Source organism: Podarcis gaigeae (assembly GCF_964106915.1).
Source record: "Podarcis gaigeae genome assembly, chromosome: 11".
NCBI lineage: Eukaryota > Metazoa > Chordata > Lepidosauria > Squamata > Lacertidae > Podarcis > Podarcis gaigeae.
This window is the reverse complement of record NC_139687.1, coordinates 43211737-43229759: the sequence shown is the minus strand read 5'-3', so window position 1 is coordinate 43229759 and position 18023 is coordinate 43211737. Positions and strand designations below refer to the sequence as shown.

At 41.7% G+C, this 18023-nt stretch overlaps 1 protein-coding gene across 1 annotated transcript; it reads right to left on the bottom strand.

The window, feature by feature from the left end:
* Nucleotides 1-2150: 2150 nt before the first annotated feature.
* Nucleotides 2151-3164, bottom strand: LOC310827634 (G-protein coupled receptor 4-like; the record flags this gene model as incomplete). Its single annotated transcript, XM_083703793.1, has 1 exon — nt 2151-3164. The coding sequence occupies one exon, from the start codon at nt 3162-3164 to the stop codon at nt 2184-2186; it is 981 nt and encodes a 326-aa protein (XP_083559919.1). The 3' UTR covers nt 2151-2183.
* Nucleotides 3165-18023: the final 14859 nt, after the last annotated feature.

Genomic DNA, 18023 nt, shown 5'->3' with positions numbered 1-18023 from the left:
AGGCTGGCATGGTGAAAACCCACCAGCAAGACTGCATCCCCTTCTGTTCCTAGTATGCATCAGACTCCAGTGACAGACTGGAGGTTACATGAGTGCCATAACACAATCACTTCACCATGCCATCTACCACTTCCACAATGTTTGCATCCCATATGTCAGGTGGGCAGCAGAACCATGCCTCCTGGCCCCACCATCCAATTTCTGTGTGGGCTTCTCTTTCAAATGCAGCATGTATGTTGGGAGCAAGGGCAGTGGGACACATGGCATTAGGGATGCAACCAGAAGCTGTGATCCCACTGCACCAGATGGGCACATGGACTGTGCATGTGCCAAGCGACACCCCTTGAGTTGCAAAGATCCCAAGTATGCTTTTTCACCAGGATCCCCATCAACCTTCCCCATATTATTGTAAGAAAAACACTGGGGCCTAATTTGAGTAGTAGCGTGCCTGGTATCCGGTGGGCGGGGCTCAGTCTCTCCCTTCAGTGTATGTTCAGTTAAGAATGTCAGTTAAGAGGGACCAACAGCCTCTTCTTGCACAGAGGCACAACGACGATCACCCTTGCTAAACAGAACAAATGGTCTTCAAATATAGCCACAGGTCAAATGTTGTCTCATGTGTCTTGTGCAGGTGCCAGCTCCTGTCACCCTGATGAGGTTAGGATGCATGTTGAACCAGGTCCCTTCAACCATGATGTCATAACATCCTAGATGACACCACAAGAAGCCATTTATTTCACAAAACCCCCAGCCTCTGTTTTGGCACATAAAAGTGGTGCAATTCAAAGACAAGTATTTGTAACAGTGGTGATGACCTGGATTATTGTGGTTTGGTAGATGGACCACTGTTCTAGAAGAAAGAGAAGGCATCTGTTTTCTGTGGTCCAGCAGACAGTGAACGGAACCAGAACATGAAAACCTTGGGGGCTTATCCCACCTGCCTCATTTGGTAGCTTCAAACAAATGTAACCCTTGTTCTTGATCTGCCAAATGGGAAAATAAGGGACTTACCACACAAGCTTAATGTGAAAGCTGTTTTATTTTTACTTAACATAAATTACAGGACTTGGTTGCAGTAAAACCTCTAAGCAGTTTATGAGAAATATTAAAACAGTTAACATATTTGAAACATGTAAATAAATTTAAAATTAACAGCACAAAATATTAAAATACATCAACATCTATGTGTCTAGAGAGGCTTGCTTAAACAAAAATGTTGTAAGTAGGAGCCAAAAGAAAATACAGTGAAGGCACCTGCCTGATCTGACTTGGCAGTGAGTTCCAAAGTCTAAGAGCCGCTGCATGTCAAAAGACAGACATATAACAAGCATTATGTGGCGCCCATAGCAGTGCCAATTCTGCAGATCAAAGAAGTTGAGTGGGCATATGGGGGTAAGGCAATGAGCTTTTGCAAAGCACTTTCTGTATTCACAAATTCTATTATATGATTCATTATTTTTTAAAAAGTTTTGGTCTTTTTGATGAATATTTCTGTTACTTAATTGCCCTCATGCATCCAACTATTTTACTAGCATGGATCACTTGCATACGCTCTCAGGTGTGACTAATTTCCCCCATTTACATTATGTACACAGCATTTTATCCTTCAGAGGAGCGCCAAGAACAGGCTGTCTCCCTGTGTTCAGCATTATCATCTTATCATGATTCACTTTCAGCCTGCTGGCCCTCAAGCATCCCACCATTGTCTCCAGACACCAGTCCACCACCTGAACAGGCTCTCCTGATTCAGACAGGATGGAAAGACAGAGCTGAGTACCATCAGTATATTGAAGCTGTGGTCAACAACTTTGGAATTCTACAGGTCATGTTACTTTCATAGGATTGTAGAGTTGTAGAGTTGGAAGGGATCCCAAGGGTCATCTAGTCCAACTGCTCTCAACTAAAGCATCCATGCAGACATCCAACCTCTGCTTAAAAACCTCCAAGTAAGGAGGGTCCACCAACCAGTGAGGGAGTCCGTTCCACCATCTAACAGCTCTTATTGTCAGAAAGTTCTTCCTGATGACTTTAGAAACACACTTCCTTGTTTGTGAGGGTCCTTATTTTTCTTTTTGACCTTCTTTTGGTGTCAGAGAGCAGAGAAGTTTGAAAGACACTGTGATTAACCATTAGGTTTTCCATGTCTAAAGCCAGTAGATGACTTATTGAACCTCAGGTTGCTTTTATGTCTGTTCTGTTGTGGAATGTAAAGGAAGATCTTCCAACTTATGTGTGTTTTCTGTCCTGTGACCTTTGAAACTGAGCTGATCTTTAAGATCAGCCTGAACATCTTTAAGGAGCAGGACGTAAAGAAGGGGATCCAATATATTAGCCAAGGTGGCCAAACACCAAGTAAAGTACATGGAATTGAAAATGCTCCTCTTAAAATCACAGATCTTGTCCTTTTCCAGCTCCAGTGTCCAGTAGAATCTATAAAATGAAACCAGTTGGAAGGGAGTATAGAGCAAGAAGTAGGAGGCCAAGATAATGGAGATAAAGCCACAGATCCTCTGTTTTACTCTTTGATGCAGAGATGTCATCTTCCTGACCTCAAGCAGCACCCTAAGGTAGAAGAATCCCATGAGAATGCAAGGAATGAATAAAGTGAGGCTCATGGTAGATATCTTGAAGTGTGCATAGTCCTTGCCTAATTGGATGCTGTCTAAACAATTCCCTTGCCATGTCCCCAAGTCCTTCATCTCTAGCCAAATGCCAGCAGCACACAAAATGGCCACCAGGAGCCAAGCCACAACGCTCACCTTTGTGGCACTGCTCATTGTCTGCAATCTGTGCAACTTCATTGGGTGAATTAACCCTATGTAACGGTCCATGGCAATGAGGCACAGGAAGCTGTTCTTGGCATAGAAGTTTGTGGAGTGGACCACACCAACCACCACACAGGCCACTTGCCCTAGGATCCAGTGGTGGTTGCGGGAACTGTAAGCAATCCAGAAGGGTAGCAGCAGACTCTGCAAGAGGTTGGCCAGCACCACGTTCAGCACATAGACCGAGAGAACAATGGACTTTTTAATGTGGGTTATCACGGCCCAAAGGGCCAAACAATTCAGAGGCAGCCCAGCTGTCAGTGCCACAGAGTACATAGGAATTGTGAAGTATTTGGTGGTGTTTAAAGCCACAGGGCAGGTTGAGTGGGTGGCATTCATGGCACCAAAAGGAACTTAGAAGCTTTCTCACAATGGCACTGTCTTCAGACCTTTGTCATCTCATAGTCACTGTGGAGGGGGGGTGTCTCCCAACTGCTGAACTCCCCTTACATCTGCCGAAAGTGAAGAAGGAAATGAAACCTACTCAGGTGGAGATAGAGAAATCCTCCTTTCCACATCCTTCATTTTGCAGAGGAGGGCCATAAGTTCTAGGATTTACCTAACACCTAAGGAAGAAAGACACCAAAAGAGATCAGGTCCAAAAATCTGAATGTGTGATATAATTTGTCTGTCATTTTAAATTTATTTTTATTCTTGAAGATTAAACAACAAATTATCGTCAGCTGCCAGTTTCCCCTCATTCAAGAGGACTGCAGAGAGTCCTGCAAGGACCGGGACCCTGGGAAGACAGGCAGGCAGCACTGGAAACATCTGCTGCCCCAGCTAGGCATACATCAGCAGGTGGGGCAGCTCTATAGAGCCTGCCTGCCCTGGGACAGGGCCACACTTGAAGGGATGACACTTAGAGGGGTGGCACGTCGAGGGTGTGTTAAAATTATTGTTTTAACAGGGATGAGGTTTTAACTTGGGTGGGTGCTGGTTTATTTGGAGGGTGGGGTTGTTTTAAATTATTGTTAAATGGTATACATTAATGTTGAGTCTTGTAATGTTGAGCTACAGAGAACCAGGCAGAGGGCCTTCTCAGTAGTGGTTCCCACCCTGTGGAACACCCTCCCATCAGATGTCAAAGAGATAAACAACTACCTGACATTTAGAAGACATCTGAAGGCAGCCTTGAACAGGGAAGTTTTTTATGTGTGACATTTTAATGTATTGTTAATCTTTGTTGGAAGCCACCCAGAATGGCTGGAGAAACCCAGCCAGATGGGCAGGGTACAAATAATATATTATTGTTGTTGTTGTATATTTGTGGGTTGGAGTACTGGTTAGGGGTTTTCGTTGGGGAGCGTATTGTTTAGTAGTGTGTATTGTTGATTGTTTTTATTGTTTTTATTATGTATTTTGTGCTTTGTATATTGTAACTTTGTGTTGTGAAGCAACCTGAGTCCTACAGGTATAAGGCGGTATACAAATTTAATAAACAACAGCAACCTGGGACCTTTGAATGCAAAGCAGATGCTCTCCCACTGACCTGTGACCCCTTCCTAAATACATTCTTTGATGCATGTTCTTCCCTCTCCCTAAGAAATGGTCTAAGGTTAGTACCTTAGACCATTTCTCAGCTAGAAATGGGGGGGGGGTAATTTTGCTTGGTTCACATTGTGCTCCCTAGACCAATACACAAGCTATAATGTGTAGCTTCATGGCTGACTGGGGATTTGAACCCTGGCCTCCCAGGTCCTAGTCTGACATTCTAACTACTATACCACACTGACTCTCAGACAAAATGTTGGAGGATACAGCTACCAATGGCTACTAGTCATGACTATTGTGATCTACCTCCATTGTAGGAGACATCATGCATTTTGATACCATTTGCTGGGAGTCGCAAGTAGGGAGAGCGCTCAAGCGCTGCTTGTGGGGCTTCCCTGAGGGATTACAGAATGACTCGTCTTCTGCCCCTTTTTTCTGTTCTAAAGATATCTGTGTAACTTTGAAAGGCCTGCATACCTTTTTAACTACTCCATACCGACCAAAGAACAGCACGTCTCTGCACACGAAGCAAATAAAACTTTGCAGGAAATTTCAGTGTGGTTGGAACTCTTTTTTTATGTGGTGATGCTGTTTTGCATGCACCATACTTTCTCATAGGCACTGTCCTTTCCGATGCAAAAGAAACTAGTGGTTCCTGTAATAGAAGGGTCAGATTTTAGGACTCTAGAGCAGCATCGGATATTAGCCAGCTGCAGTTAAAGTAGACTTAATATTCTGGAGCTTACATTTGAACCAACAGAACCCAACAGCAGTGGAGTTTTTAGACTTCGGGCTGCATGGCTGTACACCACCATCCCTGCCTTTACTTCAAAGATTTCAAATGGGGGGTGCCCACTTTTGATGATAATGGGCAGGATTCAGCAAATGACCCCTGTCAGCAAGAGCTCTGCACATTTCTGCTTGTGCAGTTGGATTACCACCTCCCTCCTCCCCTTAAGCACCCCAAATTTGTATCAGGGAAACCCCAGAACAGTCCTCAGGAGGAGGGATTGTTCCATCTGGCAAGCTCCAATGCTTCTGCAGACTCAATGTTTTGCGTGTTCAGACCCAGAAACCTCCCCCCCCAAATAAATTCACACTTGACTCAAATTTTAGTTTTGGTTTTTGGCAGAATTTAGGCCACAACTTTATTGATTACAGAAAGTGAATGGTTTCATAGGCTCTGGTTTGACTAGCTCCCTGCCATGCAGGTAGTGCTGGCCCAGGGTTCCAGCATAGGTCAGCCAAGGGTGAACACCTGGATAAGCGGAAAGCCGGGAACAGGCTATCTCTGCCACCCAAATGTCCCCCTGGACTCAGGCACGGGCACAACCCCCTCTCAGGGGTTGACCAAACCATCGAGTCCCTGGATTCCTTTAACGGAATACCCTTCACATAGGGATGGCAAGAGCGTTCTCCCATCCCTATCACCTGAACCAATATGTGGTAAGTTGACCCTCCTAATTCTTGCCTTGAGAGAAATAAGGAGCATCGACAGTAGCAAGTGGTTTATGGTGCCTTACCACTGTGAACTTGCAGTTTACAAGTGTTCATACCAAGTTAAATTATTGGTGGGAGATCCAACAGAAGATTCCTGCTGCTCCTCTTTGGGATGATTGAAAAGGACTTTATAAATGGCTCCAAACTCATGGCGTCACTACTTCTGTATTCCCAGGATAGAGTCTACCGTTGGATAGAGTTTCTTTTTCAAAGATAGGATTGGCCAAGCCTTCTATCACAGAGAGTTAGGAATATAATGTGTTATGTTAAAGGAGTTATATATACGATAATCCTCTGTTGTTCCTTATTTTTAAAGGGCAAGGTTGCATGAGCTATGCTACACCATTATATCCCCCTATATATTGAGTAGGACAATACAGTACCAGATTTCCCTTGTCTCGTGTGCTCTACCAGGGAACCATTCATAAATCAAAGTATACCCTCTTATTAGTATCAAGGCCAAGTTTCTTACAAATAGAAAGCCAAACACTTTGTAGTCAGCAGTTGCTACACTTTCTAGACTTCATATGACATCTTCTGCTACGATGGTAAAGAGAGACCTTGATTTCTGACTTCCTTTTTTATGGATCTTCTATAACCATGTAAGGTACATATTACTGCCCACTTCAACATTTGGGACAAATACATGAAGCAATATTGATTATTATTGTTGTTCACAATGTTTATACCACTTAATTACAGTCATCTGTAAGTGGTGTACAGTAGACTCAAAACAATGAAAGTAAAAATGAGTTAAATCTATAAAATAAGAATTCCGATAAAAAGCCTGATGGAATCACAAAAAAGTCTTCAGTAAGCTCTGGAATTTCAGTAGGGGGGCCTATCTGACTTGAACTGGAAGGGAGTTTCACAAAATTGATCCACAACACTGAATGGTCAGCTCCTAGTAGTTACAAGCCATGCATTTGAGCCATGGAGGACCAGTAACTGTGATTCCCCCAAATACTTTAGTGATTGGGCAGGGGCATAAGGGATCCGGTAGACCCTGGATTCAAGTTGCTAAGGGCCTTGAAAATTAATACAAGAGCTTTGAACCTTGCCCAATAATGTATGGGCAGCCAGTGCAAGCTTTTAAACACCAATGTTATGTGCTAGTGATAGTCTGTCTTCTTCAAGAGTCTAGCTACAGTGTTTTGCACCAGCTGGAGCCTTCAGGCCATGCCCAAGGTTAGATCACATAGGGTACATTGCAATAATAAAGTCTTGAGTTTATCAGTGCATGTTGTTGTCCCTGTCTAAGAACAACAATAGTTGGTGTACCAAAGTTAGCCCTGGTCATTGAAGCCACCTTGGTCTCTGGCAGCAAAAATGGATCCATGACCACCTTTCAGAGGGAGTGCAACCCCATACAGAACAGGCAACTGGCCGACTTCCGGAGGCGGCGCGAACGGTAATGGCTGCCCTTTCCTAACCGGGAGAGGGAAGCTACGCTGGAAAAGGGTCGTCCGCTACGGCGAAGCGGAGACCCATTCTGGAAAACCGCAGGCAGCGGAAGCCTGCGGTCTCGGGACCCGGCGGGCGCCAGGAGCTACCCCCGAAACGTTGAGGGAACCCCGTAAGGGGCTCCGGATCGCAGAGGGGGTAGCGGCGCTGTGGGTCTATGCGCATTCAGCGGAGCGAAGCCGCGTTGCCGTTGCCGGTGAGCGCCGACCTTTCTTCCTTCAACACAAGATTCTAAAACGTAACAACCCGTGAGTAATTGAGGACTTTACTAAATTTCGGGACTAAAAATATTGAAAATAAGCTGAAAGCGGAGAGACGAGGAAAAGGAAGTCCGTCCTCCGCAGCCATTGACTTTTAAAGCAAAGAGCAGGAGGAGTGGAGGCATAGAGAGAACTTTTGACAGCTCAGATTGAGCACCCGCAGAAATTACTTTTCCCTTTAAAGACTGTAAGCAATTGATTTTTGGACTTTTATTAGGACTTATATACTCCTTTCTTTGTGGATTACAATTCTGTTTAAGAAGCCCAGGTGTCAGAACTGCCTGAGCAGTAGAACTGTCAGACTGCAAATTTGGATACATTCTATTTAAACTTTGAGACAGTCTGAGGGAGTTCAGAATGGTTACGTTCTTGCATTTTGGAACTCCAGTAAGCACAACTTGAAATATTGTGGCAAACCTAAAACCAACTCTGCTAAAACTACTTTTGTGAAGATCCCTAAGTATTGGTTCAGATTTCGTATGTGGAATGGACTCTTCTTCCTAGGACATTTTATGCTCCCCCTAGAGGATTGAGGATTTACAACAAAAACATTGTTTTACTTTCTATTTCCCGGCCCTTTGTTTGACTGCTACCATCTGGGCCGTAGCTTTCCCATGGGAATAACTCAGCTTGACCTTGACTGCTAGATAACTTTGGAATGAGTGGCGCAAAAAGAAAGGGATTAAGAACCAGACAAACAACTCTGACAACCGTAACTGCAGCCTCACAAGCACGCAGATCATCTGTGCCCACTTTGCCCTCGGAGGAAAAAGTTACCTCCCTGTCACAGGCAGGGGAGGAAGAAACTGAGGATTTACAACTAGAAGAGATGGCCTCAGGAGGATCTGGTTCTGTACTAGAGAGAATTCTTGAGAAATTGGAGTCTTTGGAGAGGAAAGTTGACCAACAAACTGCGAAAATTGACCTTAATACAGAAACTTTAAACAAATTATCTGGGCAAGTTGCACAGAATGCACAAGCAATCGGACAACTGAAGGAGGCTGCAGGTGAAAATCAGAAACTGGCCGAAGAGACCAGCCAAAGAGTGGGAGAGTTGGAAAAAGAAGTAAGGCCGCTCAGTAAGCAGGTTGGGGAACACCAGACCTATCTCTCCATGTTGGAACTTCGGAACAGGGAGATTAATTTAAGGATAAGATCGATACCAGAAGTGGAAGAAGGTAATCTAGCTGAGTTTCTGACCAAAGAATTCTCCAAGTTCTGGGGTCTAGAGGAGGAAGATTTTAAAATTGTGTCAGCCTTCAGACTTGGAAGACTCACAAAGAGAGAAAGGCCCAGAGACTGTTTGATTACGTTGAGATCAAAGGAGGAAAGGGACAAGATTTTGGGCCTGCACTACGGAAGCTCTTTGAACATTTCGGACAAAAGAATTGAGATTTTTAAGGACATTCCTAAACAGCTGTTGGATCTTAGATCTGAATATTTGGACTTAGTAAAACTGCTGAGAAGCAACTCAATCATCTTTAGGTGGGACTTTCCCCAAGGACTATCTTTTACCTTTAGAGGGAAGAAGATTAAAATTAGAACTTTGGAAGATAGGGATAAGTTTTTGACTGCCTACGGAGAGGACCTTCATAAAGGACTTGAACTACCCTCAGGGCCTGAACCACCACAGGTGCCTGTACCTCAGAACCCTGAAGACTTACAGAACAAAATACCATCCCAAGGAAACTAAACAGATCTATCCAGGATGTCTCTGCAACTTTTAAGTTGGAATATAAATGGCTGCAACAGTCCGGAAAAAAGGAAGAAAATCTTTCACATATTAAAAAAGGAGCAACTAGACATTACTTGTTTACAAGAAACACATGTGACTAGGCTCCACAGAAAAATATTGGTAAATAAAAGGTTAGGCCAAGAATTTATATCTTCGGACTTAGTTAAGAAGAGAGGAGTGGTGATATATGCAAAGGAGAGCCTCTCACCAAAATTTTTATTTAAAGATGAACATGGAAGAATTTTGGCAATTGAAATACAGCACCAAGGAGAGAAAATTTTGATATTAGGAATCTACGCTCCAAATGAAGGGAAATCAGAATTCTACAAGAAGTTGCATGAGATTATGCTGGATTATCTGGACTATGATAACATCATTATGATGGGAGATATGAATGGGATCGTTTCTACAAACATGGATAGGTCACAAAGCCAAAAGGTTACTAAAGAAGGCAGACTACCAAAGACCTTTTTTGAAATGACAGACAACATGGACTGGATTGATATATGGAGGACAAAGAACCCCTTAGGGAAAGAAGGAACATTTTTCTCTGAAGCCCAACTGACTTGGACAAGAATTGACCAAATATGGATTTCTAGAGGTCTGGCTCCTAAGGTGAAGAAAGTGGAAATCTGCCCAAAGACCTGCTCCGATCATAACGCGTTGAAAATGGACATGACATTACTACCAACCGGCTCCTTTAGATGGAAGATGAATGACAACCTGTTTAGAGATCAGGAGATTATCAAGAAGGCCAAAAAAACAATAAAGGACTATTTTGAGATAAATTTGAACACTGCTGTGGAAAAAAGAACAATCTGGGACGCAAGCAAAGCTGTGATGAGAGGGTTCTTGATACAACAGAACGCCATAAAGAAAAGACTACAAAATGAGAAAAAGGACAAGATTTTGGGGAAAATTAAAGAGTTAGAGAAGAAACTAAGAGTAAACCCGAAGTCACAGCCGATTTTGAGAGAAATTAAACTTCATCAGGCACAATATTCCAAACTGATAAATCAGGAAATAGAATGGAAGATTAAATCAATGAAACAAAAAACATTTGAATCGGCTAATAAATGTGGGAAACTGCTGGCATGGCAGTTGAAGAAGAGACAAAAGCTGAACATAGTAACAAATTTGGAAATAGAAGGAAGGAATATTCAGAACCCGGTGGAAATTAGAAAATGTTTCCAGAAATATTTTAAGAAATTATACACTCAAGGGCCACAAAAGGAGGAAGAGATTGCAAAATTTTTGGAGAAAAATGGACTTAAAAAATTATCACAAGAAAATAGATCACTCCTGAATAGTAAAATAACACGACTAGAGATAGAACAGGCCATTCAGAATATGAAGTTGGGCAAGTCTCCAGGGCCAGATGGCTTGACCTCCAAGTACTATAAGACATTAAGTGACTATTTGATTCAACCATTGATGGAGGTCAGCAATGAAATTATGGAGGGAAAGAAGGCGCCTGAATCGTGGAAGGAAGCTTTCATCACATTGATACCAAAATCAGAAACTGAAAAGACACAACTTAAGAACTACCGCCCCATTTCCCTTTTAAATGTGGATTACAAAATATTTGCTGACGTGTTGGCAGGAAGACTCAAAAGAGTTTTAAATGAGATAATTCATAAAGACCAGGCAGGCTTTCTCCCAGGAAGACATTTATTTGCTAATACAAGGAACATTATTGACATTTTGGAACTTTTGCAAACAAATATTAACACTAAAGCAGTTCTAATTTTTATAGACGCGGAGAAGGCCTTCGATAATATTTCTTGGAAATTTATGAAGGGGAATTTAAAAGAAATGGGAGTGGGGCGGGGTTTTGAAAATGGGATTGACGCGATTTATTCAGAACAAAAGGCAAAACTGATAGTTAACAATGTGGTTACAGAAGAGTTTAAGATTGAAAAAGGGACACGACAAGGCTGCCCGATTTCCCCCTTGCTGTTTATTTCTGTCCTGGAGGTGCTCTTGAACTTGATTAGAGGGGACCGGTTGGTGCAAGGGATTCAGATCGGAGTGAAACAATATAAACTTAAAGCTTTTGCAGATGACCTTGTTTTGACATTGCAAGAGCCAGAATCTAGTACAAAAAGAGTGTTACAATTGATTCAGGACTTTGGTCGGGTAGCGGGCTTTAAACTAAACAAACAGAAAACTAAGGTGTTGGGAAAAAACTTGACAGATGCAGAGTCAGAACGGTTTCAGAGAGAAACAGAACTAGCTGTGGTTAAAAAAGTAAAGTACCTAGGGGTAAACATAACAGCAAAAAATCTGAGTCTATTTAAGGATAATTATGAAAAATGTTGGTCTGAAATTAAGAGAGACTTGGACAGTTGGTCAAAATTGAAGCTTTCTTTGTTAGGCCGAATTGCTGCTATTAAGATGAATGTATTGCCTAAGATGTTGTTTTTATTTCAAACATTGCAAATTGTGGATAAGACGGAGTGCTTCAGGAAGTGGCAGAGAGATATTTCTAAATTTGTCTGGCAGGGCAAAAAGCCCAGAATTAAGTTTAAGATATTAACTGATGCGAAAGAAAGAGGGGGCTTTGCCCTGCCAGACTTAAGGTTGTACTACGAAGCCGCAGCTTTCTGCTGGCTAAAAGACTGGCTACTTCTAGAGGACACTGATGTGTTAGATTTAGAAGGTTTTAACAATGCATTTGGCTGGCATGCATACTTATGGTATGACAAAGTTAAGATCAATAAGGCCTTTAAGAACCATATTGTCAGGAAAGCAGTGTTTAATGTCTGGACAAAATACAAAGACCTATTGGAAAATAAAACTCCAAGATGGCTATCACCTCTGGAGGCTAAGGCCCGAAAAAGACCCAATATGGAGGCCAAATGGCCGAAATATTGGGAAATAATAGAGAAAGAGGGCAACAATTGGAAATTGCAGAGTTTGGAAAAAATGAAAGACAAAGTGCGAGACTGGTTACATTACGCTCAGATTCAAGAAATTTTTAAAAAGGATAAAAAGTTAGGATTCCAGGTGGAGAAATCGAAGTTGGAAACAGAATTGTTAGAACCTAAGACTAAAGTACTTTCAAGAATGTATAACTTGCTGTTGAAATGGAATACACAAGATGAAATGGTTAAGTCGGCCATGATAAAGTGGGCACAGGATATTGGGCATAATATTATGTTTGAGGATTGGGAAAGGTTGTGGACCACGGGGATGAACTTCACGGCATGTAATGCTCTGAAGGAAAATGTAATGAAAATGATATATAGGTGGTACATGACCCCAGTTAAACTAGCCAAAATATGCCATGTGCCAGACAACAAATGTTGGAAATGTAAGGAAAATGAAGGAACATTCTTTCACCTCTGGTGGACTTGTCCCAGGGTGAAGGTTTTCTGGGAAATGATATATAATGAGCTGAAAAAGGTATTTAAGTATACCTTCCTTAAGAAACCAGAGGCCTTCCTCCTGGGCATTGTCGGCCAGATGGTGCCAAAGAAGGACCGAACATTCTTTTTGTACGCAACAGCAGCAGCAAGGATACTTATCGCCAAGAAGTGGAAAACTCAAGATCTACCCACTCTGGAAGAATGGCAGATGCAGCTGATGGACTATATGCAACTGGCTGAGATGACTGGCAGAATTCGAGACCTGGGAGAAGAGAGGGTTGAAGAAGATTGGAGGAAATTTAAGATTTATTTACAAAAATATTGTGATTTGGTGGAAAGTTAAGTAGGATGTTTGATCATAAATAATTGGCCACCACAAAATCGGATCGAAATGGGATGTAAAGTGAGATTAAGGGAAATTAATTTACAGAGGATTATATTTAAATAAGTGGTTATAAAATTTGCAAATTAGATGATAAATTGCTGGGAAAAATTTATGATGATGAAAATGGCAGCGGGAGATGTGAGGAAGTCCAAAGAAGTCATGAAACTCTGTTGAGATAAAAGAAAGGTTGTCTATTTTTCTACTTTATTTTGTAAAAACCCCTAATAAAAATTATTAAAAAAAAAAAACAGAACAGGCAACTGGCCAAGTTCCCGGACACAGGAACTGGGACACAGTCCCTCTCTCTTTTCTCTTTTTGGTTCCTTGACTGCAGTTGTATGTTCTTTATGTTGGTTTGCAAATCTAATTTCTTGGCTAAGTCACCTCTTGTGTGTTGATCGGAGGGATTCTGACTAATAATCCTACATCAGTGCCCTCATCTTTTGACCAAATTCCTAGGTACACTAACCTATTAGGGAAGCTGAGTAGGCTGGGAAAGGACACTGGCTGAGTTTCACTCAGTATCTCAGATGGCTCTCAGAGCTGAAGGAGCCAGCCATATGATACATTGAAACCCTACTGATCCTAAATCCATAGGTGGTAGTAGCTAACCATTTTGTGTGTGTGTGTGTGTGTGTGTGTGGTATGCATTTAGCATCAATATATTAACTAAGCAGACACTCCTCTAATCTTATTTACCAAACACCTCGCAAGACACCATTTACCCCTTACTCACTGCAAACTGTGGCCATGTATGTGCATTAGGATAAGGTAGGTGCAAATTTAACTGGTATACCATATCCCTCTGTACACAAAATGTCCTTACTTGGAGCATATTATAGTCTATAACAGTAGTGGTAATATAAAAGGATTGTTATGTGAGAAAAAGATGCTAGTAGATTATTATTATTATTATTATTATTATTATTATTATTATTACTATTATTATTATTATTTCTTCTTCCTTCTACTTAGAAATTTCATAGGTGAGGTGCCTTTGATATTCCATATGTTCAGCAATGGATTCGGGATTTATTTGGCAATTGCATCAGCCGTTGCTATAGGAGAAAATAATATGATCTACTTGGAACTAAGGCACTCACCATACACTGGAACTTACCTATTTAACAGAGAGCAACTAAGAGGGAGAACTACTTAATCAATCAGTCAGTCAGTCAGTCAAGGTCCGTTTCAACTTTATAATAAAAACATGAGCAAATTAAGCACTCACCCCATCATACTGTCCCGAGAGATCTGTTTCCTACCTACTTGTCTGTGCATATTTCTTTTAACCTAGCATCTTACTCTTGTGATATTAGTCAGCAGTGGTTTCATGGCCTAGTGTTTGGATGAAATAGCTCCACTGTGGTTAATAAGATGTAAGTGCCAAACTGAAAGTGACCTGGGGAAGCAGTCTGAGAATTTGTAAAAGAAACTATTTGGGTTTATATATTTTTAGCTATCGTCTTTCCTCCATCTTTATTTATCAGTTTGGCTTACATAGGTTATCTTATTTTATTCTCATGGCCACCTTACGGTGTAAGTTAACCAAGGATGGGTGACTCACACAAGGATAAGTTTCATGGCTATAATAAAGTTTGTAGGAGAACCATTCCTTTGTCTTGGCCAAGATTTTCACAATGTTCTGGACTAAGCTCAGGCTGGTCCATCCCAGGACATATACTTGACTAGCATGGTAATTGGAATTCTGAAAGGGAAAATACCAGCCTGCTTGTATGCAAGAAAGATGCTATAAAAAATAATAATGGGTGCATCATCTAAGCTTAGTCTGAATCCAGGCTCTTATTTTTTTCAGAGTCCCAGGCCAATGAACACAATATTAGCCAAATTCTTGTTATTTAGACAGTATCTTGGCTTGTATGTTGCTTAATTCTGTGGATTCTCTACTTTTATTGGTTTTTTAATTATCTGCCACTCATCTGTTAGGTATTCTTTATAAATAATAATAAATACATGTGCACCTGAAGTGAGATGAATTTGAACTAATCTAAGATACTGATTAGCATGTATGAGTAGCTGGATTGGACCAGCTGTCAGAAATGGTTCTGTAAAAGCCATAAATATAATTCTCATCATTCTTTGAGTAAAAGTCAGTGTGAAATGTGTAATGTAGCAATATGCCAAATTTTCACCTGCACAAAGCTTTGTGTTCAAAGTTTCTGTTTCTCTAGCATGATAACAAGACTTTGGGACATTCTGGTCATCCATGTAATTATTTATTTTATTTTACAAAAGTATTTCTAGAACAAAGTATTTCTATACCACCACACCATGAAATATCAGAGCGGTGCACAATGTTAAAACATAAAATACAATTTAAAAATAAATAAAAATACAGAGAAAGTTTAAGGTGACTTCCTGCCTAGGCATTTGAATAAGAGGCAGGAAGAAAGTAGATCAAGGTCAGGTAGATTGGTAAATCTCTGATTTGCAATAGATCAGCAATAATTTCTGATTCTCAATGGTATAACAATAGCAAGTACAATAGCAAGTACACTTGATTTTTTAGAAAAGAAAGCCTCTGCCATGTATGGCCTAATCTCTTATCCCAATATTCCTTTTCCCATCAAATATGAATATTTAATATAGGGATTGCTGCTGTAGCACCTGCAAGTGCCATGGTGTGTTTAATGTCTTCCCCTGTTGCTCACAAAGGTTCAGAGCCCCTCCTCAATCCATTCCATTACCCACTTCCTAAATACCCAGGATGGCCATTTTGGCTATTCTGAGAGGTCACTCTTTTCTATCTATACTAACACAAAAGCCAGAAGTGTTTGCCCAAATTCAGATGGCTGCCTCTACAATAAACTTGGCACTGTTTAGTGATGAGAGCATTACATGCATCCGGATGTTATGAGGTCATTGATTGGGGGAGCCCTGAGGAATGAATGTGCTTCCTGAAAGATCCCCACAAGAGACAGGTTGGCAGTGGTCCTTTGCCTTTCCAGAAAGTGCATGAGATAGCAGCACAATAAAATGTATATGAAATGCACACGGAGATTCATCAATTCTTTTTCTTACAAGGGAGCCGTGTAGATATATATTTTACAACACCTCAATTAAAACTTGCCCGAGTCACCATAGCCAGATGAATGTGCTGGGATAAAAAAGATCTGGCCTGCAGGCGGTCTGAGGGCCACCCTTGTCCTATACTAGTGGAAACAGCAGCCCATTCTTATTGTGACAGATGTGTCTTAGTGGATAGACATGGATGGTCTGTGCAAAACTGTGTTGCGTATGCATGCCGGACTCTCAGCCATCTATGTATGGACTCAAATTGACAAGAAGAACACTGAGCCACGTGTTGTCAGATGGCAACAAAATAATCGGTCCCATTGAGTTCATACGCAATCTCTTCCATTCATCCATAATGTGCGTAAAATTGCACTGGTTCCTCCTTGGCCAGGTACACGTGTCCAAGACACACGTGCTCCATAAGTTGTATGTCACGTTGCAGATGCCTCATGCCTGCCTTCTTTCCTCTGACCTCTTTGCTGTCCTATTTTCATCTGGCCTTCGCTGTTTGGAGATATGTAGGCCAGAGTCAGATGGTACAATGTCGTCCTGCATTTACGTCCATGCAAAATGAAACCCTTAGGAATTAATGATCAGGTATTGAGCTGGTGATCAGCTGGTGATCTGTATCCCACGCAGCAATGCTGCTGGCTTCATTGAACTAGAATATCCTGTCCTCTAACCACAAAATAGACTGAAATCCTAGTTGTAGGGCAGACAGGTTACTACGTTCTTTGGAGGACCTGGTGACTACGAAAGGAGTCGAGAACGAGGTTCTATTTGTCCTCAGGGCAGTCTTTTTAACTCACCTGGGTGACTTTACACCACAAATTAAGGAACAGGGCATCTTTCAGCACATGGTTCAGGAATTCGTGATCAGAACCACCACAAGCCCCTTCATGTCACACTCCACTCCTGGTTTTCCCCAAGCATTCTTTTCAGCAATCTAATTTGGGGGTAGGAGCAGCTTTTTAGTCATTGCTATTATTGGACAACTGGGAGTCAGAAGCCCTCCAACTCAAAATCACCCAGAGATCTACCGGCAGACCCTGATCTACCTGCTACCCACCACTGTCTTGGGACATACCCACCCAGAAGCTTTCTGTTCTCCTAGTTGGACACTGTCTCACTCAGCTAGGCATATAGGAGGGAAGAGGAAATACATCATAAATTTGCCATGAGGAACCTACAGGGTGGACTGCAAATCCTCAGCTGATCCTATAATAATCCCTGTTAAGGACCAGTGGGATACCAGCATAGTATATTTCCCTGTGCATCTGGACTACTAAATTGGAGAAGCTGTCTTACAGAAGACTCTACAAAAGAAAAGAGACATGCTCAGACCTAACAAACAGCAGGGCATGTGTGCTGAACATATGACTGAGATTTGGACATTATTTCATGAGCTGCTGAGGTGTGAAGGAGAACTGAGAGACCCATATACCAATCCCAATTTCACATGTGCTTACTTAATTCCAGTTGCATTGCATCATGAGCAATGAATGAATGAATCTTTATTTGCGTCAGCCATTGGTCATAGCAACCAAAGAACAATGCAATACACAAAGAACAAAAATAAAAAGTCAATTATATAAAACACACTTTAGGGTCCTGAATCAACAGTCAAATAGTGGACCTTATTCTGATTGCCCCAGCTAAAAACCTTGCAACCTTTGTTGTCATCTGCTCATCTTGATCTGCCAAGAGAAAAGACACTGTGGCAGTGGTTGGGCGACCTGGATGGAGAATAAAAGAGGGGTGATAATCTCATTCCTCAAGTCTTTATAAAGACTGCAAGCCAAAAGGGCATGTGCCACTGATTCAGTACTGCCATCTCCACAGGGACATAGGAGTTTTTCGTGTGGAATCTGTTGGAATCATCCCTCAGCCAAGGGCAGTACATTCAATGTTGTGAGGGTAAAAGCGTGTCTATATTGTGAAATTGCTAGGTTA